Genomic DNA, 23353 nt, shown 5'->3' on the forward strand with positions numbered 1-23353 from the left:
CCATGCTATGTGCATACCAGGTGGAATATTTCCGGAATTTTATATTTCTGTGAAACGAATAAAAGCTAAATAAAAATTTGTTTATGCGACGGGAGATATTTCGATATTTTTCAATAAATCTTGTCACTCTTAAATTATCCATAAATACATTAACGTTCTTATTTTAATAGCAATTAATTGTAGGAAATGTTACGGTAGGAGATATTTCGATTGGTGATATTATTCATACACATTGGTCTCTCGTTCGACCAATATAAATAAATATCGCGTGTATAAATGTGAAGTAGCAATCGGTATTAAACAATTTATACGCTGTGAGTCTAAAATATTTCGTTTCCCACGGCCGATATCGGTTTCGGATTAACCTGTTAATTGAAACGACAAAGCTTCCGGTGAGTTGGTATTCATGCGATCGTTTCCATTGATTGGACCGGAATCATTGATGAAAGAAAGACAAAAAGAAAAGGAATACATACGGATATGGGGAATAAAATGTAATAAAATATACAGCGTATGAGAATGGAAAAATCAATGTTTCAAAAGTCTTCCAATTCTTTTTCATTTATTGTCGCCAAGAATCTGTAACATGCACTGTGTATTAGTTCGATAGAGCCAATGAATATGGCATATGAAACAGAGTATGATGAAAGCGGAGCGTTTCTTCTAAATTAAATCTGCGAATCGTTATGATCAAAATTATGCTTCGAAAGTAAAATACGAACGAACGTTGTAATTTAATCGGTTCGAACGTTGCACATATTTTTCGTAATACAACGTCAGAGGAGGCAATTGTTTTTGATAGCTAAACCATGTGATAAACGACCGAAGTTGAATATTAGAAAAAATCGCGCAGGATAGGAAGAAATATCGTAGGAGAGAATTGTTTATTTGGAAAGTGCAAATATTATGAGAGGAACGTCTTTTTTAGTCCCTGTTTTCCATGATATTTATCATATCGTATTTACCTTCGTAACAAATAACTTTTTCGTATTCAAATTACCAAACCTCGAATGGCGAGAATTACAAACCTTCAAATATCTCAAATTACAGAATCACATAGCGCAAATAAACATTTTCATCTACCATCCGACAGTCTTCTTCTTTTTGTCTACTATCACAACTTAAACTCAACCTGAACTCAACTAAGTTTTTTTTTTTTATTTATTGTTTGTTTACATTTTACGATTTGTCCATTAGGACATTTGGTAAAATATTGCAATTTAATATTTGATAAAATATAGCATGTGCATGGTTACCCCCAGTGGGACTCCATCTTCCAGGTTGTTTATTGTTCTATTTTGAGGTCTGCAGGATGCTTCTTCTTCAGTCTTCTTTCTATTATTGTTTCATTCGTTTCAGCAATCAGCCGATTTGGGTGTGTTGCGAGTCCTTCTTTATATTTTTTTGCATATCTGGCGATTTCCTCTTTGACTGTTGGAATTTTTAAATCTTTTCAGATGTCTTCATTTCTGACGTACCATGGAGCGTTAACTATTGTCCTTAAGATTTTTGCTTGCTCTGTTTCTATTTTATTTATGTGACTCATTGCTGCCATCCCCCATAGTGGCACTCCGTATGTCCACATTGGTCCGATTATTGTTTTGTATATATTTAGTTTATTCATTATGCTTAATTTAGATTTTCTATCGATTAACCAGTACATCTGCTTCATTTCTTCACGTATTCTGTTTGTTATTGATTTTATGTGATGCTTCCATATAAGGCGTGTGTCTAATTGTATTCCTAGATATTTGACATACTTTGTTTGTGCCATGTGGGCGCCATTTAGTAACTCAACTAAGTGGTCATGCAATTTAGAGAAATGACATAGAATGGTTAATTCATAAATAGCAGTTGAAATAATTTAAATATAAATATTTCTATCGGTCAATCCGGTCGTCTAATGGAATTCACAGAATTAAAATTTTATTCCTCAGAATATCTCAGAATGACACAATGGGTGCATTTAACTCAGCTTCGACGACCTTTTGCCAGATTACAGATCGTATCGGGCCATTTCTATCCAGACGATAACTCGTTTAACGACTTCAACCGTCTGTCTCCCTCTCTCCTTTCTTACTCTGAAAACAGGAAAGAAAAATCGTGTTTGTATCGTAATTAGATTTTTCAGCGGTGCCTGATACGGCCATCATGCTACGGGGGACCATGTACCTACCATGTACCTACGTGCGTTCATCGGCTATTTTTCTCCTCGATTTCGTGCTTCTGTCGTTGTTAGCTTCGCGTTACGGTTCGAATTTCGCATCTTCGCTCGGATTACGTTTGGCGAGTAGAAATTGAAAGCAACTTTCAATTGCAGAACAAACTTGGTTGATTAAGAGCTAGTTGCGAAGGTTCCGTGAGCTATATTTGGTGGAGAAAGGTCGGGTGCCCTGTGAATGATGGTGCAATAGAAATGCAGATAACATTAGACAAAGAAACCAGTTGAAAACGTAGATTAAAGATTTTTGCACGAAGCTTTGTTCTCGAGAGAATCAGAAATTTACTTGAAATCTCTACGACACGCGTGTACTTCGCTACGGAAGAATTTAAACTGTTGCGTAAATTGCAACGTAAGAGAAGAGACAGCGATTCCAGAAGAAAAGACGAGTTGAAACTGTTGAGAATTTTGCATCTTGATCACCGAAATAAAAGTAAAGAAACATTAAGGTTACACTTAGAATTCATATTAAAATAGTTTTGGATTTATTTAACAAGCGATGCCTAGGATCTTCGTCGATGTACATTTGTACGCGTCTCGGCACTTTCTTTGTCTCTCCATCTTCCGTACCATACTGCCAACGGAACATCTGTTTTTCCAGACGCCGCGCACACACATACATATTGGGATATGTATAATTTTATGTGTTGGACTGGGTTAAGTGCGTAGTAGAAATACTCGTATGTGAGTATCAGTGTGTGGATGTATGTGTGTGCGCGGCGTCTCGAAAACGGACGAATGGAAACTGTTCAGGCGGTTGACAGTCGCAATGGAAGAACGTGCTGAGACGCGTGCAAGTTTGTATCCATGAATATCTTAGAAATCGCTCATCAAGTAAATATATAATTATTATAATATGAATTCCAAGTGTAAATTTAGCGTTCCTATACCATTATTTCGGGTATTAAGATCCACAATTTTCAACACATACTTGCATACACTCATGTTCGCATACGTGTGTCACTACTACGCGGCCAACCTGGTCTAGCACACAAAATTGTACATCTCAATAGAAACAAAGTTTGTCTGTACGAAGCTTTGCTTTCGAGAAAATCGAGTTGACATTTTCGTGAGGTAAGTGCACCTGGCAACTAAGTGACTGCGGATTTTGTCATTACCATCAAATGGCAATATCCGCAGTCACTTAGTTGCCAACCCAATATATTTGCGCTTCCTTATTTTCATTTACGCTTAAGCGACGTTGTGAAAATTTTCGTCAATCTTATCAGAGACGAAGCGTTGTATGAATAAATTTCATTCTGTATTTTCAATGTATTTTTCCATAGCAATTTCACTATTATCACTGAGGCAACCTCTACTGACCTGTTCGTGTAAGCAACGCGCAGAACACGTAACATTGTTTCAACGTTAATCCGCGTTTAACAATTAACAACCGTAATACGATATACGAAACAGTTTTAACAATTAATTATAACTCCATATTACGATAATTAGCTCTTACAAAGATGGCATTTTCGACGAGTTACGAACTCGACGTTAGCTGGTGTTTGGCAGCAAATTTGAATACCAAGCAAACACGGAATAAGGCGTTTGCAACATAAAATAATTCTACGTGTAAATCGAACGCATAAATATTTGGCACACAAAATTTTTGGCAAGCGTAGCTCGTGTGGTACGTTGCTCGCCAAATTGAAACGTGTTTGCGTGTTTCTCCTGGTCGGAATTCAAGGTTTTTCGTATAATTTTCACCCCTAATTTTATGCAGGACGCGATAAAAGCTCCGAGCCATCCGGTAATTTCAGCGTTTCCGTATGATGACTTGAGAGTCTGGATTCCTTCCTCTGGTTCATGCTTTCCCTCCGTTGATTATGCGCATAATATAGGGCGATATCTCAAACACGTTATTCCCATGTTTACGAAGCTGCAACACTAATAAATCCACGCGATTAGCTTCGCAGCTTTCCCCGAGGAGAATTACTCGCGTCGAATCTGCTTCTCCATATTTATTTACACCGTGGCTTTATGAGGTCTGTGGATCCATAATCAAAATCGTATTTTATCCGTTTCTGGATTTAGTGTCAGAATTTGAGAAATCACGAGAATAGTTATACGTAGGAAATTATTTATTGGACCAGGTCTACTAAGAAACGAAGGAATTCGAATGAGAAAACACAACGACCAGAGGTTCACAGAATGACATAACACAGTAATTTTACATATAAAAAGATAGCGAGCTCGAGTGGCCATTTAAATGGAATACTTGCTTCGATTTCTTCCGCGTCTTGCGCTCCAGAGGAAAATTTTAAAGCTTTGATCATGTGACTTTTCTTGCTGCTCGATATAATGCGATGTAGGTTAATCAAATGGATCGTATTCAGCTGCACGTTGTAGGAAACTGACGCAGAATAAGGGTTTTCGTGGACCAAATTAGTGGAATATACTTATTCTAGTCAGCCATAAGAGTATAGAAGTCACGCGGAGGCGACATAAGGAAAATAGCACTTGCCACAGTAGTATTGGTATTGGCCAGCTACACTAGTATTGACCAGACACGTGGAAAAGGATCGTCGATAGTTAGACAAGTGGAAGGAGCCCTTTAATGCACCGACAAGTGAAGTCGGTTTTGTTATTGACCAAATCGGAATAAAAGTTTTAGTAGTCGGACCTATAGAAGACGACTGGCCAGACAGGAAGTTGCCTGCAGCCAGATAGGTAGAAGAAGGTTGTCGCTGGTCAGACAACTGAAAAAGATGGTCACAATTGAGGCAAGTCGAGTGGGACTTTTTGCAACGGGATAAGTCAGAAAGGGGCATTGAGACGAAGTAATTGTCAATATCGCAAGTTAAATGGAATCGTCTCTGGCCAAACATACGACCGAGGAGAACATATTTGGTTCAGTAAACAGAAATTGTACAATACCCAACTAGTTTCTCGCTGTAAGATTATTAGCCAGGATGAACTGAATGTGGGTTTGTGTCTAGCTAGGAAAGTGGAACAGAACAATCCCTAATTGGACAAATAATATGTGCACGGATGGTCCCAATTGGGCAAAATTCGGACGAATAATTTCTTATCAAATTTGAAGGGTAGAAATTCAGATTGGACAAGTGAAACAAGATTGTGCCTCGTCAGGCGAGTGGAACAGGCAAGCGCTGTATCAGACAAAGGATTAGATTAGGGAGCAAACATGGTCAGGCAAGTGGAATATGGATAGCATGTGTTTAGGTAAGTGGAATAAGAGACATATTTAGTTAGACAAATGAAACAGTATTGTCTGTGCTGAATCAAGTAGTATAAGATGTTCAGTTTGCGTAAGTAGAATAGATCAATTAGAATGAAACAAGTGAAGCATTCTGGGCTTTGCTCAGCCAAATCCAACCAATACATCTTCCGCTCAGGCAAGTGGATCAAGCTTCTCCGACTCGGTTAATAGTTCAATGAGATAATTAATAATGCACTAATATTTAATTTAAAGTTGAATGTAAATCATTAGAATATACAGCTGTCATGTTACAGTTTTAAATTCGTTATTTCCTATCAGCTAAATTATACTACATTGATCAATCTTCTAATTATCTATAACTATCTTCTAATTGTTCTATAATGCAAAACATTTACTGTAGCAGTCTTTTAAATTAACAATTATTCTTCATCAGCATACATATATCTATTTCTATACTACTTTATTTCCTATTAGGTAGATTCTAATTTAATTTAATTTAAACAAACTTGCAATCATCCTACATAACTTTTAGTGTGTTAACTTCTGAAATTTTGCTTATTTTTAATTACCATATATTTTACAATGCTTGAACTACATAGTGGGCCCAACCCAATATTAAGTGGATTATATCATTTTAGTCGGACAAAGTGCACGTCGAAGGTCTGTCTCAGCACGTGGATTCTTCAAATTAAGAATTTTTCTCAACTAACGTTTACCGTTAACTGCGTAACCGAAGAGAATCGTCGATAAGAAGTTGTTTTCGCAAAGAGGCGGAAAATTTCTCTTTGCTCGAGCTACTTTTTTAACAGACTGATCCGTTGTTGCTCGTTCGATGGTAATCTCAGGAATCAGGTTGCCTCTTAACCAACCGACTTAAACTTGTTAATTAAGCAACCAGAGCGTTTACTTAGTAGCCAGAAAACGAAAGTACAGACACTAATTACGCGTAGGAAATTTTCTTCGTAGTCTTGCGAGAGGATTTTTTCCGAATTATCCAACGAGAACTAGACTTGTAACTTTAACTTTTACTCACGTTCTTTTGGTAATTCAAATTTCCCACGAAGATTTTACTTTTGGCCATTCCATGGACAATGACGTTAATTTACGTCGACTTGAGATAGGATTTACCCAAAGTTTCGACAGACACGCGAGATAATTTGATTACCAAGATCCTCCAGGTTTCAGATTATTTCCATGAAAACTACCATTAAGGGCTAACGTTGCGTTAATACAATAATCCATCTTCTCGATTCTATGCTTCAGCCAATTTATGCCATCGAATTTTGTTTTTATTACACATACGCTGGCCGCGTTTCCATAAAAATTTGAAACGACTCTGATCGAAGTTTAACAAATAAATAACCCACGTAATCCAGTGAGGAATTTTCCAACTAAGTCGACTAAGCCAGATTTCACCAGGTTACAAAATAATCAGCCTAAGCTACGATTTGACAAAGTGGACAAATTTGTTGCGGGAATATAATTAATTTTTAGAAACTGTAAACAAGATTTGGCTGAGATGCAAAATGAGCCCAATTAAAAATTTGCTACACATTTGAAAGTTCAGTTTGTGCGACGGTTTGAGATAAATCCAACTAAGTATCAATTGATAATTATTTAGGAAAAAGATGTTTAACGTTCTGATCGAAATTTAGATAAAATATGAAATAATGCAACATCGTGTTATTATCGATGCACGTAACTACCACTCTAGAAATGGTAACTGATTTAAAATTCCGTTTCGGTCATGTTCCTCCATTTTAGTAGCAGTATAATACGACTTCTAATGTGAAATTTACATCGGTATCAAATTTTCATCACTTCCAAGCTACCGTTTCTTCCGGCTGGCGGAATCAAAGCGAATGTGCACGTCGAAACGACGCGACAATAAATCCTCTACATCCGCCATACTATTTCCACGATGCACCATATAGCCTTTGTTACCGTTAACCTACTTAGGATCAGGAACGTGAAGTAATTCGTAAAAATTGCGTGTAAAAGCAATACGATCGAAACATCGAAGCAGGGTCATTTATAATTGAACGATATATCGAAATTCGATTTTTTCAAATTTCATAAAATACCAACGTCCGAGTGATACTGAAATATTTATAAACGTAGCCCACGCTTTTTACACTCTTTGATGTATCCAAATTCTCTTTTAAGGGGCTGTCCTGAATTAGAATGTTCTAAAACAGCGTCTTTTTGTGATTTTTTTTTTTTTTTTTTTTTTAGAAGGGAAAGAAAGAAATGAAGTTATTGAATTTTGAGGTATGGTTTTGTATATATTTAATGAATACAAAAAAATTATTCCAAAAGACGATTATTCAGTATCGAAAAATTAACGGAAATGGAAGCTTATCCCCCTGTCTACCGGTCTCTTTGGTCAACCGATTTTTTCCACGGATTCTCAGGTTGCGATTGACCTAAGTTGGCGTGCACGACGTTCGCAAGTGATAAAGTCATAAAGCACGCGGGTCTCGGAAACATGCCAATTTCTAGAAAATATTTCCTGCAACTTTTTAGTCATTTGGGCCGCAGCTGCGGAAGGCAGCTGTTGGCCACTTGACATTTTTCCAAGGAATTTGGCAGGCCCGTTGCTTCTATGATCCTAATGCTCGACCGGGTGCCATTGAAATTACTGACACAGTTTTCGTCGATAATGGTTCATCGACATCTGATGTGACCGACACCAGACTTGGCCGAGACCCGGCTTCATCGATACTGGACTTGATCGACGTATATAATACGATGGTATTAACCGATATCAACAGTGATCGACATCGAGTTCAAGCAATAGTTCGCGGCAAACTCGAGCAAGGCAGAAGTTTGGCTCGGAATATCGTATCAGTCTAACTTTGCCCGCGCGTCCCTGACGCGTACCATTGTATTAGTCAGCGAAGAAACGATGTTCACAGGCGATGGCATTTTTATACTATGATTATCGCTTTCTTGTTAGCCCGTTGCCATACTTTTACGAGTCTGAGTCGTGATGAGAATTTGGGCGAAACCCGAATATCAGCACTCAGGCTTGTGGTCTAATTTCATGTCTAACGTGAATATTCCGACAAGTTCCGACACTCTGCCTCCGTCGCTTCGGTACCTTTCCTGACCATTCGGCGGCAACATTTTGGCGCTCGGATTCTTCCGAATTAATACGTCGAATGCCACGCCAGTTTTGCAAAATTTGGCCATGGCGCCATATTGAATTTTTCATTATGTAATACATATAATGTTGAAATATTACCTCCAAGAGAAGAGTATCATCATTAATGAATTTATCTCACTGAGGTCATCGGTGACCCCCACGGCCAAGTTGAGTGCCGGTCACCGGTGACCGCCACGACGCCACGGCCTAGTTTAGTGCCGGTCACCGGTGACCCCCGCGGTTAAGTCGAGTGCCGGTCACCGGTGACCCCCACGGCCAAGTGAGTGCCGGTCACCGGTGACCCCCATGACATTCAATCTGTTAAATGGTACGGCAAGGGATTGGTACGATCACACACGCGACAGACGTACGGACAAAGTTAGAACGCACACTGGTGCAATACTTGGCAGCAATCTCGTACTCTGCTCGAACTTGCTGCGAACAATTGGTTACACTCTGCGTCGATCGTCCATGTTATCGATCGATACCATCGTCGGTTAAACCTGCTGTCGTGAATCAGGTCTGGTGTCGGTGAATCGCTGTCGGTGAAAACGGCGTGGGTGATTTGAATGGGACCCATCGCTCCGCGGCAAATACATTATCAGTGGAACGTGCAATATGCTACGTCCAACTGTAAATTATTTGCCATCCAAGTCAGCAATAACTCGAGCAATCGCGGTACTCCAAACCATTAAGAATCGAAATTCCCTTTCATAATGGATCTCGTCGATCTGTCGTCGATAAAGAGGCCGGGTCGCAGCTTCCGCTGAAATTATGAGAGTTATGACGGAATCATCCTTGACCAGGGAACTTTTTAATTAAACGTTCGCTCTGTGTGTGTGAGGGAGAGAGAGAGAGAGAGAGAGGAAGGAAGAGAAAGGTAGAACTACCCTCGGCCAGCTGAGAAATTACAAGAGAAAATTTGCGCTGGCCAATTGCTTGTACAACATGCGACCACTTACTAGTCGCGAAATATTTTGCCCCCGTTCCACCAATTTTCTTGTGTATTCGCGAATACCACCAACATTTCGAAACTCCCGCAGCCTCCGTCTGCAACTTTTTAATCGCCGCTAGAAGCTCGAGTTCCTCGCGAACAGCATGTCCTCGTGGTACCACGTTCTACTTTGTTGTAGCTCGAATGTACGTGGACGCTTGGTTACCTTTGACAGACACGCGTCTCGACGTTACGAATGGGACCAGTCAGGATCGTTCATCGTTGTAACACGATCAAATTTGTTTTTAAAGGGTAGTAGACATTGAGAGAAATTGGCATCTTTAAGTGTCAGACACTGTGGAATAGCTTTTTCTCTGTAGACACGACAGAGAAGATTTTTCCAAACGAATGAAGGGATTCTAGCGATGGTGTGTAAAATTAGCTAGAACTTCGTCGAATTGCTTATTTTAATACACCATCGATAAGATGTTGAACAAACGACTCGTTTCACGCGTATCGTTATTGTAAATCGACCAAGATGTGTTCACCTGCTTATGGATAAGTGGCAGTGTGTAACTCGTTTAGAATTTTATTTCCAGGGAATTTTAGTTAGTCAGAATTCTTGTTTTATTTCTCACAGCAATCCCTTCGACGGTCATCAACGTATCGAACGGAGAATTTTTTCCAAGCTCGAATTTTCCCTATGTATATTCCTGCAACTGGCTTGTTGGCTGGCTGTTTGCTTTTCAATTCCATCCAGGTTACTCTGAATGTTTATCGACAAGCATTTGTGTACTTTGAAAAAGCTATGTACTGGATATTGTACAATGTTGCGAGTGGTTATGGTGACGAGCGTGTAGGTTGCTGTCCCAGGGGACGTCGAAATAAAAATTTTGTATTGTTTTGACAGTGACTATATTATAAGAGTTTCGTGTTGTGACATTTTTCTTAAGTGCAGCTTTACCGAAGGGTCGTAGGATATTTTCTATTTTTAACGAATCTTTGGCGTTTGATGTAGATCGTAAATTTTAAGTCGTATGAATTTTTTAAACTGTTTATTTGCGATATAAAGCAACGAATAAAAATACATCTTCGTATTTCTTAACAGCTGTTTTAAATTTTTGATTTCTTTTCTTTATTATCACAAACGAACAGCTAATAAATTCTTCCGCTCCTTTAGAATCTACAAAATTCGATGAAACGGTTAAATTCATAATACGAAATGTCCACCTAGTGCGTAAAAATACTTCCCGAAATCAAGTTCGCAAAGAAACAACGTATAGCCATAGACAAATAAGTATTGTGAACTCTCTGCCTTTAAAAATCTATGAAATACGCTAGAAAAATGACGAACGCCATCTGAGTTATCGTTATTAGTCATACGCTTTTCCCTGAGTCAAGTTTCCAACAGAAGGACGCGCGGTTATAGCGAAATTGATAATACAGAATTTTCTGCTTCTTCCAGCAGCTACAAAATTCGCTAGAAAAATGACGAAGACTCGTTTAAGTGAACTGTTGTGCCAGCCACTACAATTTTCCTTAAGTTTCAAATACAACGACGTAAACCTATTATAAATAATAGGAATTTTCTGCGTGTTGGAAAATGTAGGAAGGTTGGTTGGAAAAATTCCAAAGCCCCGTCTAAGTCAACTTTACTAGCCACAGGCTTTTTCTTAAGTCAGATTTCTAGCAAAAGGTCGTATGGTGAGAACGAGACAAGTAAAAGAGATTTTCCGTGTCTCTTAAAATCTACAAGATTCGCTGGAAACATTATGAAGCCCTACTTTAAGTGAACTGTACTGCACGTAAGTGTCTCTTTGGGTCAAGTTTTCAATAAAGAGTGTGACGAACAAAGCCTAGAGGGGAGGAGTCCGAGGTGGAGGGTCTGCTGGTATCGATTTCACGGGCCGATTATGTAGCAGCAGTTGCCGATTTTCCCACGGCTTTGCCTGGAATCGTGTAAGCCAACTGAAGTAATCGTATCGCTACGATAAAAAGCTACGATAAAGGAATTGGCATGAGCCTTTCGTGAGAACCGTCGGAAATCTGTCGTGAATGTTCAGCTCTCCCCACTCCCTCCGCGCTTCCCCCTCCCCGTTGCCGCCCAGACGAAATCCGTCGAGATTTTAGTTTCCGCTTTGCTACCTCGCGCGCCTCTCTCTCTCTCTCTCTTTCTTTCTTTCTTTCTTTCTCTTCGAGCTTGTAGAACACTTTTTATTCGCGTTCGTGCGCCACGCCAAATTCCAGCCGCCTGTTTATCTCGCCTGTGGAACGTCGTTGGAACCCAGTCACAGGAAATTAACATTCGTTATGATAAACCAGACATTTTTCTCTTTTTGGCCAGATGCTGCACCAATGATAACGAATTTAAATGAAAAATATTTTTGTTACTTTTCGTTTGTTTTCGATACATTCCTTTTTCCGTTCCTCGATGGTTTGGACACATTTTGCAGTTTTTAATAAATAAATCGTCGTCCGTTAGGATAAAACAGCTCTTTTGTTCTCTTTTCGGTAAAATGTTGCTGAAAAAGTAATAATAATTTGGATAATATTTCTGGAACAATTAATTGGATATAAATATTGGGCTGGCAACTAAATGATTGCGGAATCCTAACCTCAATAGTAATTTAAATTTAACTGGAAGATATTCTTTTGTTCTTTTTCATTGTTTCCTTTCTTCTTCCTTTTTTTCTTTTTTTTTTTTGATAACAGACTTGGTTATTTTTTGATGTTTTATGCTCCCCCCCCCCCCCGCGTAGTTACGTTTTAATAAAGAAATTAACATTCGTGGGATAAGCCAGCTCTTTTGTTCTCTCTTCGGTGAAAAGTTGCTGAAGAAAAGATAACGAATTTAAAGGGACAACATTTTTTAATTGTGAATTCTCTTTTCTTTTTAATTATACGTGCTTTATCATCTTTGTTTGAAGCTTGATGCTCCCTTTTTCATCGTTGTTAGTCTTTCATAAATAGGTATACTACATTAGCATGTCGATAATAACAACAAACGAATTTTTCTCTTTCCTGTTACAACAATAGAAAGGCACATCGAATTGAAATCTGAACATTTCTTTCCCTGTTCCTATTTTTATCGTCAGTCTTTACGTGTTTTTTTTTAAACACATTTTTTTCGTCATCTTTACCTGTTCTCTTTCATTATCAGAATTTTTTTTCATGACGATATTAAATCGTTGCGCGAATGACAATGACGAGAGAACTCTTCTCGTTGCCAGTGTCGTTGGAAAAGCGGTAACATATTTTCCATGGGACAAAATTCAGGTACATGTACCTCCATATTCTCTGAACAATTTTCCTAACATTTTCTAAAATGTTACGAAATATATCGAAAAGAAAGAAACGAATTTACTATCAAACTGTTGAACCGAGTTGCATAAACATGTGATTAAAAGAAAAGCAAAAATTTCCCGGCCATCTTATCTCGTCCGTTCGATCGATCGTTTAAAATTACCAATTGTCAAAGAGAGACAAACATTTCTTCTGCATCTTATGTTGTCCTATGAATCGGCTGAAATTTTCAACCGCGTTCAGCAACGTGGAAAATCCTGTTCAGAATTCGCTTCCGTTGAATTTCGTGGAAATTACAAGGGGATATTACAAGGCAGACACGCCTCCATTTCCCAGGTTTCCATGTGAAAACAATCGAATGCCTCATTAGGACGCACCATCCTCCCCGTTTAATTCCTTGTTCCCAGGCAATTCTCCCCGATTAATGCACCACTTCGACCGTCCTCTATTAATGTACCAACCACACAGTCTCATCTACCTAACTCCATTTCCATCAAAAAACCATTATCTTTCGAAAAAAAGAAGCAAACGTCGTGAAATTTTCCCGGGCACTTTTCATTCGACGAAGATTCGCGAAAAAAGAAAGAAAGAAAGAAAGAGAAAGATGGAAGAAGTAACAGAAAATAAGAGGAAGGAAAGTTCGAACGTTTCAATCAGAGACTTTTAACGAACGGAAAGAAATGTAAACGCGATGTGCCATTTGCAGAGAGAAGTTTGTTTCATGCAAATGTCATTGGGAAGTGGTACAACGAAAAGAGAATTTCATTTCACCCTCCTTTAGCTGCTTGTTATCTCCAGCTTCGGGCTAATTTACACTCTGATCGCCATATAATTGGCCCAGCTACTCTTAACTTCGCCCTTCCCAATCGGCCTGGATCGCAAGAAGTAGACGAGTCGAGATTTTCAAGTTAAACGGATAAAAGGAATCCTTCGCTTGCGGATAAAAAGGGGCGAGAAATCGGCCGAAGTGCGATTCAAGTGGTGGACGTAGAAGATGGTTTGAGCAAGTTTAATTAAATTTTGATGGCAGCTGGAACGAGGCAGTTTGTCGTAGCTGGCCGCATCATCACACTCTTTGATACTGTAACAATTTCATTTCATTCATAGCGGTGTGTTCGGTGTAAGAGGCTGACCAGAATTATTTTCGCTTCATTTTAACAAATTATTTTCTACGATTTTGCAAAATGGTACAAACAAATAATGATAATAATGTAAATCGTTATGAAGGAATTATTGGGTTGGCAACTAAGTGGTTGCGGATTTTGTCAGTGCCACCTAGTGACAAAATTCGCAACCACTTAGTTGCCAACCCAATAAATGTATAATACTAATAATATAATTATATATTAATGATACTAATTTCTTCGTGTACACACATACACAAATATATACGATCTAAATAAATACATGTAAATACGTATGTTTGAAAATCATGTTCGAACGCATGATGCGATGCTGTCATGTTGGTCGTTTTCGATTAGCAATATTTTAAGCGCGACAATGAGAACCGTCGTGGCCGTAAATCGAGTTGGTACCAGTCGAGGACACCGTTCGTCTCCCATTTCCATGACAATATAAATCAAAGGTCGGAAGATTTACGAGCAAGTACCGTTGCCACGTAAACACCGCTTTTCTTTCCCCTTCTACTGTGACTGTCTCCGCTGCGACTTCCGGTCCACAGATGCGAGAAACGTCGTCTCAGCTGTGGCGACGTGGCTTATGAAAAATGCGGCCGTTAACGCCGCATTAACCGTGTTACGTCGAACTCCTTAACGTCGAAAATAAACTTCTAGATGTCGTGTTACTATTTAACAAACAAAAAAAAAAAATGAAAATATGAAAATATGAAAATGAAAATGAATCGAATAGAATAAATTCGCAATAACAGCTGTAATAGAAAGATGAACAGCTAAATCGAGAAACATTACTAATGCAAGTAGTACAAGTGTTAAATTATCGTATCGAAGAGACACGTTAAGGGTAGATAGTTTTTGAGGGAATTGGATGAAAATGAGGCTGAGAAGGAACGTAAACGGCGTCAAATTCCGTTGCTCGCATTTCACTTACACGTAAGTGCCAGCAAGGCCATTATCAGTGGAAGTTTAACGGTTCGTACACCGATTGGCGGTTTGCCTGGACGGCGCGAATTAACATACTCGATGCTCGGCTCCCTGTAACCCCTGGTTTACCGTGTTCACCGCAGTTGCACGATTTTCCTTCGATCCCTCGTTTCGCGGGAATTACGGCCATCGTCCCTGCTCATCTCTCCCATTTTCCACGCTGTAATTCCGACCGGTAACGGATACCAAACCAGCCAGCGAACTACCATTTATCAAAAATAAAATAATGAAAAAAATCTACGGGAAGACAGATGAAATAATTTTACCATGAAATTCGTTCAGAGACCCAAGGAAATTTGAAACTGAAATTGGCAAGTGGGAAATGATGATCCTGTCAGATTGGTGGCAGTCGTCGGGTTTTAAAGAGATTTTGTCATCAGTAAGCTCTGATAGTTTGAACAAGCTTGGGGAAAATTTATAATTTATCAGTGGGTAATTTATAAGTATGAATTATTTAACGTTATTTAATTGATAGGTTAATTGCAGTTGTTGTTGTTGTTATTATTATTGTAATACAAAATCATAAACATTGTATTGTATTTGTAGATATTCTTCATTTCAATTTGTAATTTTATTATTATTTAATTTATCTGTCATCTTCCATTATACTGTAATATTTATAGTAATACATGTTTAAAAGGTAATATCAAATATATACAGTACAACACAATAGATAAGACAGACTATGCTATAATTAGCATTAAGAAAGTGTATGGAAATGTTGGAGCCTGTTACACAACTGAATAATGTGCAGAAAGAGGAACTGATCGATTTGGCTATCGAGCGAAATTGTATTTTTATTCATTGAAAGAAGAGTTTGAACTGGTAACTTCAAAGGCATAAAGTTAATTCGAGCTGTAAGGCCGCCAAGTTCCGGCTGATATCCACGCAACTGTCTAAGAAGTAGAATAGGTCAATTATTGAATAGACGAGTAGAATAACTCAGGTGGTTGTCGGTCAAGGGAAATGGTAACGTTACTGGTCAGACAGGTGACATGGGTCGGCTACCAGTAGATAAGGAATATAAGTAAGTCATTGGCTAAACAGATGGAAGAGGTCATTGGTTAGTCAGATTAGTGAAATAGGCTGGTTATTAATCAGGCAGGTGAGCAGTATCTGTTACTTGTCGGTCAAGGAGAGTAAGTAAATTATTAGTGAGACAGATGACGTGACCTCTTAGTAATCAAATTAGAAGAATAAATCAGTCATTGATCAGACGAGGGAATATTTCAGTTACTAGCCACAATATCTGATTCTGGCTTGTGTTTGTTATTTTGTGGTCAAGGAGAATGTGTTAATCTTTAATCAGCCGATAGTAGGAATCAATTCTTATGGTTAACCAGACAAGGAGAATAGGTTAGTTACTGGACAGATAAAGCAGATGGGTCAGTTACTAGCGAAACCAGTGGAATAAGTCAGTTACGTATCGGCCATAATAACGAAATTTCGTCGGAAAATAGTTATGAAAACGGTAATCTAACAAGTTTCTAGCAAATATTAATCTGAATGACAGAATGTGTCGTTTCTTCACAAAGAAAGTAGAGTAGATCTATTATTAATCAGCCAAGCTCGATAAAACTGTACAACAAGTAGTACAAACAAACTTTTTATTTAATTTACTAATAAAAAACTAGTTTAGCAACCAAGTTTCATTTGAAAAAATATTATGAAAGCAGTAGTATGGCAAATATAAATTTTCTAATAAATATTAATGCTAGAAGGTATCATTTATTCAGGAATAAGTAGAACAGATCTACTATTAATCAGTCAAGTCCAATATGACAGTAGAAGAAACGATCTTTTTGTTTATATGAACAATAGAGAATTAATACAATAAGGAAATTTTGTTCGAAAGAAATGATTAAAACGGAGGTACAACGTATAATAGCACTTCATAATCGCGTGAAACGTCCCATGTCCGTTTCTCTCGCTGTATAGCGAAGGCATCGCGTGGCTGGTTATTATTTTTCCGCAGTCTAGCAGAAGGTCCACGGCTTCAAAGCGGAAGCATAGTCATGCATCTTCACTGCTGGTATTCACGTTTTTATAATCCTTTGCCTTGCGGCGAATATTTTACTGTCAGACGCTTCGCGAACAATTCCCTTTTGTTATTTTCTTGGTCCAGCGGGAACGTTGCTCGAACACGGTGAATTTAACTTCACTGAACGCAACTCGAGGAACGAAGGATTAGACGCTTTCGTTGAATGAAGCTAAAGAGCAACGGGATGCTTGATTAATTGTTAATTGCAGCCGGACGACCAAGTTGTCTCTGCTCGTGTTTAGCAAATACCCAGATTACGTACATTCATTCCTTTTGCTGCTTAACCTTTCCTTCGTTTAATTAAAATTACAGTACGGACTTTTATACAATTCTTTATGGACCTAATTAGACAAATAGCGCTGAAGCAGAGAGTTTGCTTCGCCTGCTAAATATTCTAACGAGTATCATACCAATGGTTTATAAAAGAAAATTTATAGAATAAGAAATACAAAATAGCAATGTAGTAAGGAAGGTAAGATAACAATATGATAATTTTATAAATTTTGCGAGATGAATTTGTATTTAAATGTAATGAATAAATATAATATGTAGAAATAGACGACAACTATCGAATGGTATACTATATGTATAGTAGAGAAGTTAGTAAAATTCATAGTTTGTCAATTTCGAATTTTCTTTTATCCCTTGGACGTGTGACAGGTTTTTGTACAGTACGTGCATTCTATGCATTTTGACAACCTTGGATTTTTTATAAATATTTACAATGTTTACATACATACTAATTATTATTCAAATTCTTTAATTCAATTTTGACAAACAAAATATGTCTGAAATGTGTAAGATTCTTCGTGATTTCAAATCACTTTCTATCTAGTGAAGTCACACATAGTTTTCAGACTAGTGAGATCACGCAGGTAGTTTTCAGATTGGTGAGTTCAGGCAGATAGTGTTCGGACTAGCGAGAACAGACGACTAGTGTTCGAACTAGTGAAATCAGGCAGGCAGTGTTCAGACTAGCGAGATCAGAATGATAAGATCAAGGATAGTGTTCAGGCTAGCGAGATCAGAATGGTAAGATCAGGTAGGTAGTGTTCAGACTAGCGAGAACAGACGAATAGTGTTCGAACTAGTGAGATCAGGCAGGTAGTGTTCAGACTAGTGAGATCAGAATGGTAAGATCAGGTAGGTAGTGTTCAGACTAGTGATATCAGGCAGATAGTGTTCAGAATAGTGAGATCAGACAGATAGTGTTCAGACTAGTGAAATCAGGCAGGTAGTGTTCAGACTAGCGAGATCAGACTAGTGTTCAGACTTTTGATGTATAGATGTATTAAAGTAAAATAAAATAGGGTTAGTTTTTGGTTCAGTACATTCAGATATAAGTTAAATACAGCCAAAGTTATTTCAAATTAAGTTTATATTAAGTGCAATTAAGTATAATTAAATGGGACTTTGAGTTAGGTCAGCTAGGTACGGTTAATTTCACGCAAATTTGGTGGTTTTGCAACGTTTGGAACTTGACTAAAACTAACCTTCAAACAAGAGAAAATGAAGCACGGTTAGGTTCAAGCTACATTCCAGTTAGACGGACTGAACTAATTCCGCCGCTACCATAGAACTGAGAGAACCGACACGCACAACCAACAAATAACTTTTCAACCGTACTGCGATAATAGAGCTAATAACACACAATACCTAAAACATAACCTAAAACGAACATATTCAAACTCTAGAAAACTGAAGATCAGATATTCCCTTTATTCGGCGCCATTGCATTATTTCCAGTTGCATTATTCCGGGATAATTACCAGCTTGGAGTTCGAATTTTACGCGTAAGCTTAATTATCTCCTCTATTTTCGATCCCCCCCCCCCCCCCGGTGAAAATCTCTGTGAATCGACTGGACTAATTTCGATAATTGGCTCTGAAGTCGATGTCTTTATAAACGAATCGAAATTTCACGATCAAGCAAAAAAATACCTGACGTGTTGCACGCTTGTATTACGTTCGGAACAAACGAACAAATCGAACTTGACTATCGTTTTGCAAGCAGACTGGAAAATTCTGCATGGGTTTTATTCTCCGAATAGAGGAAGTCAGAGTTTACAGAGAAAATCCACAGGTTCGTAGTAATTGAATTAATTCGTAACTGGCCTTGAATACATGGAGTCTCGTTTCCACAGATTAGGTTAATTAGGTGAAATTGAGGTTAATTGGAAATCACGCTAAAAGAAGGTCTTTTCAGGACTTTGCAAACTTTCACATTGAAAGACGATGGGATATTTCCCACGGAAAGGGATTTTTTTACCTGTTAAACATTTGCAAAATAAAATTCATTTTCCTCATAAGAAAATTCTTCAGAAGAAACGCTGCTGTGTTTTTCTTCGATTATTCGATATTTCCCAATTCCATTAATTAATTAAGTTTACATTGCATGGCTTGTAAGTAAATGACACGGTCGATATTCAAATAAGATCAAATTACGTGATGTAAGATTGAAAAACTGGTTTGGTTAATTAATATTTATTGAAACAGGCAATAAGAAATCTCGAGAAGAACATTTCAAACTGTGGAAAAATGTCAAAGTTCCCCTAACGATGTCCAAAGCTTCTTCAAACGACAAGAGAGTAATATTGCCCTGGCAACTAACTCATTGCGGATTTTGTCATTAGGTGGTATTGACAAAAGCCGCAATCACTTAGTTGCCAACCCAATACCATTCTATTTGTCCAAACAATTTGTCAAAAGAACAAGACAAGTTTTCGCAGAAACGAGGTTCCAAACGAACGAACAAATTTTATTTCTTCTTTAATTGAATTGGCAACTAAGTGATTGCGGGTTTTGTCAATACCATCTAATGACAAAACCCGCAATCACTTAGTTGCCAACCAGATTACAGACAATACCGTACTTTTTCACTCGTGTCTTATTTATTTGTCAAAAAATCACGTTCCAAAATCAAGACTATCATCCACCTATTTATTATTCTACCTTCTCTCGTCATCGCTGAGCAATTAATGACGCCGGAATGAAAAATGGAGAATTAAATTCGTACAGCAAAGTTTGCTCTGTCAGCGGATACTGTCACCACGACTGATGACGCTCTTGCTAAACTCGTGTCTGTTCTGTTACTACTGTAATGAATATTGCCGGTCCCGTTGCATACACTGGTTAGAACTCGCGTCTTGTCATTAGCGATACAGAGCACGTGCTTCACAGAGGCGAAGTGAATTGATCAACGCCCACGTTCCGTGGTCCACGTTGCGCTATAACAGGTATTTTATTTGAACAGGTGCATCGTGTCTGTCACAGCTACACGACATGAGAGCCAGCCAGGCTTTTTTAATGCGCGTGCATGAACGTTTGCGAAGTATACTTTTATGCGTTTCTGTGATCGTAAAAGTGCACATAAAAGGGGAGTTCAGAGTGGAGGAAATTAACAGGCGAAAGACAGCATTGGGAAATGGAAAGGGGGAGATAGGAAAAAGCGAGGGAAAGATGGAACAGTCTGAAGGAAAATGGAAGAAAACGAAAGGAAGGGAAATTTAGGGCAGGCGATGGAAAATTAGTAGACGAGGGAAGGAAAATTGAAAACGAAGGGGAGGGAAATTTAAAGCTAACAGAAGGGAAATCGATCAATGGAAAATTTAAAGTAGAGGAAAGGCAAACAAAGGAAAATTGCGAGTTATGAAAAGGAAACTAGGGGAAAAATTAAGGAAACGTAAGGGAGATAAAAGAAAATTAAGGGAAATCCGGCGGAAACTGAAAGAAAATGAAAAACGGAGAAAAATTGAAGGGAAAGAGAAGAAAATAAAGGAAAATTCAAACGAAAAGATAGGGAAATAATGGAAAATGAAAAGCTAACAATTCCTGAAACGTTGTAAATCTTTTTTCTTTTTCAAAATGAAATCTACATGGAAGTATTAAAATCCAAAGATCATAGTAAAATCGATAGTTTCTATTATGGATCAGGCAATTTGTTTGTATAATTAGTTCATGTTATATATCCGACTCACGTTTACCAATTACACTGTTCAATCAGTCCAATTAATATATCCAAGCTTGTTTGAGTTATCGTTTTTCTATACTCAATATGTATCTATAATCCTATTGAGTATAGAAAAACGATAACTCAAGCAGAGGATGTGAAAACATGTCAACTGAACCTTTCTATTTTCCTCACTCACTGTCGATATCCACTCTGGAAAATAAGCCTTACTTAAGTCTAGAATATTGTGTTTCAGACAAGAGAATCCTCACTTTCAGAACAGACGTTAACTATGCTTTATTGCACAATAAAGCGATGCAACGATCAATAGCTTTACGCGTGGCATGCTTCGTCGTTTGACACTGCCGTCCATTATGCCGGTCACAAGCATGAATTTCGATAGGAATAACCTTGTCCTCTCTCCACTATGACTTTCAGTCAATTACCACTACCCTTTGGTTCAACCTGTCACAGCGAATAACCATCGCCACTTTGACTCTATCTACATCCTATCTACTTAGCAATTTGCCTTCCTTCTTATTTTATATTAATACATTTTGTTAATTGTTCTTGAAAGATGATCGTGTGAAAAATACGTGTAGACGATCGTACGAATAATTTCATACTTTTTCTCTTCTTTCAGAGGGACAAGTGGAATAGACATTGACCTACGCAGGCTTGACATAGATCAGTGCCCTCTGCCACCAGGATCCACTCAATTGAACATTTTCGCAGCCAGTGACAAATGCAAGAAACGCACCACCGAGGTTAGTGGATTTATCAATAAAAATTGTTAGCTTGTGTTATTGGCAAAATGTTAACATTTTACTCGCCGAATTTTTGTTTCCATTTTTTTCTCTTGTGTATCAGGTATTTAATATTTCATTTGCAATTTAATGAAGCCACGATGATGAAGTTCACGTCTAATTGCGATTTTCAATTGCAGTGCATCGCCATCCCTGGACTTGGATTCCGTCGTGGAAGCTACCGATGCATCTGCAAACGTGGCTTTTATTACCCGGACACCAAGTCTATCAACCGATACTACAATGGCACCGTGATCGAGGAAGAGTACGAGAAATTGATGATGGTAAGTTTTCCAAGCAAAAAGAAGTACTTGAAAATTATATTATATTTTGTTCTTCATACATTCAGTTGGTATGGATTGTTTATAAAATTAAGGAAGCGCAGTTTGTGGATATTACAACCCAAAATTATCAAAAGCTTGCTTTACACTATATTTCAAATCATTAGATTTTAGACTATCTTTAAAGTCGTGACAAATCCTCGACAATTCTTCTCTTGGACTATTTTTAAAATTCTGAAAATATTCCCAAGCATTCTCAGAATTTCCTGTCTTAAACTATTCCTAGAAGTTCAATAAAATGTCAATTAAAAAGCCTCGGGTCGCTTTAAACTATCCTGGAAAAGCTGGAGAAGAAAAAGGATTCCAAATACCTTGACAAACTATAGCCATTCTTCAATCCGCTCTTGAAACCATAATGAATCTTCTTTAAAAACTGCTCTGCTTGAAACTATTTTTAGGAAAGTAAAAGAGATGTTAAGAAATTCTCAGACTGTTTTGGATCATCCAGAGAGACCGCCAAAAAAGAACTATTAATAATTTTCTTCAAGTACTTTGAATTCTTCTGGACCTGCAACGAGCTGCAAAGGAATCTCAGACAAGTTACAAGACAGCCTCTTCACTGATAATTTATCAGTGTCTCGCTGCTCTGACTAAAAATCATGTACAAGGGCGAGCAGTCGGTTAGTTCCAGGTCACAGAATATTCTCTCCTGCGAGGATCTTCAGAAGCAGCTCCGCTGTAAATCGGCTTGCCGGTTGCTCGAGGGTTCTTAGCCTGGTTAAACACCTCTGAATCCCTCCTTGTGTCTTGTTCCTCTGTTGATCAAAAACTTGGAAAAACTTCAGGATTGTTGTCTCTCGCTCAAAAGATGAGGAGAAGGAAAAATTGGAGGGAATGAGATAGCACGTTGCTTTTGGCATCCGGAGTTGCCTCTTTCTTCCAAGATTCAACTTCTCCACCTCTTCAGGTGTCTCTCAATGTTGAGTCAGGAGTTTCGTGGATAGCTCTTGCACAGTTCTGGAGAGGCAGCGAAATCCACCAAGTTAAAAGAAACGCTTCAATACCCAATTAGGGCGTAGACACTGCCATTGTTCAAGTGGCTCCAGGTCGGTTCATGAGTAACATTTTTGAGTAAATGTTTGCAATAAAACATGCAGGCCAGTGAGAAGAAGAAATTCGTAGAGACGGTATTGTTGTAGAATAGACATTTTGTCAAATGGAATCACCAATTGGACATTTTGACTGTCATCGTGCTGAACCCACGTTGAGATTCTTCCAAGTACATAGAGAGTTATAGTTTGCTAATTATTATTGACTCGCTTCAGGAATCTCACAAATTACTCCTATAAATCTCTAATGGTAAATTA

At 38.1% G+C, this 23353-nt stretch overlaps 1 protein-coding gene across 1 annotated transcript in view; it reads left to right on the forward strand.

The window, feature by feature from the left end:
* The window catches only part of LOC122576551 (probable G-protein coupled receptor 158), a 160631-nt gene that overhangs the window by 59661 nt on the left and 77617 nt on the right, over positions 1-23353 (forward strand). Inside the window, exons 3-4 of the mRNA XM_043747012.1 lie at positions 21543-21666; positions 21846-21989. Coding sequence (XP_043602947.1) covers positions 21543-21666; positions 21846-21989 — 268 coding nt within the window. The remainder of the gene's footprint in view (positions 1-21542; positions 21667-21845; positions 21990-23353) is intronic.

Source organism: Bombus pyrosoma, linkage group LG16 (assembly GCF_014825855.1).
Source record: "Bombus pyrosoma isolate SC7728 linkage group LG16, ASM1482585v1, whole genome shotgun sequence".
Classification (NCBI taxonomy): Eukaryota; Metazoa; Arthropoda; class Insecta; order Hymenoptera; family Apidae; genus Bombus; species Bombus pyrosoma.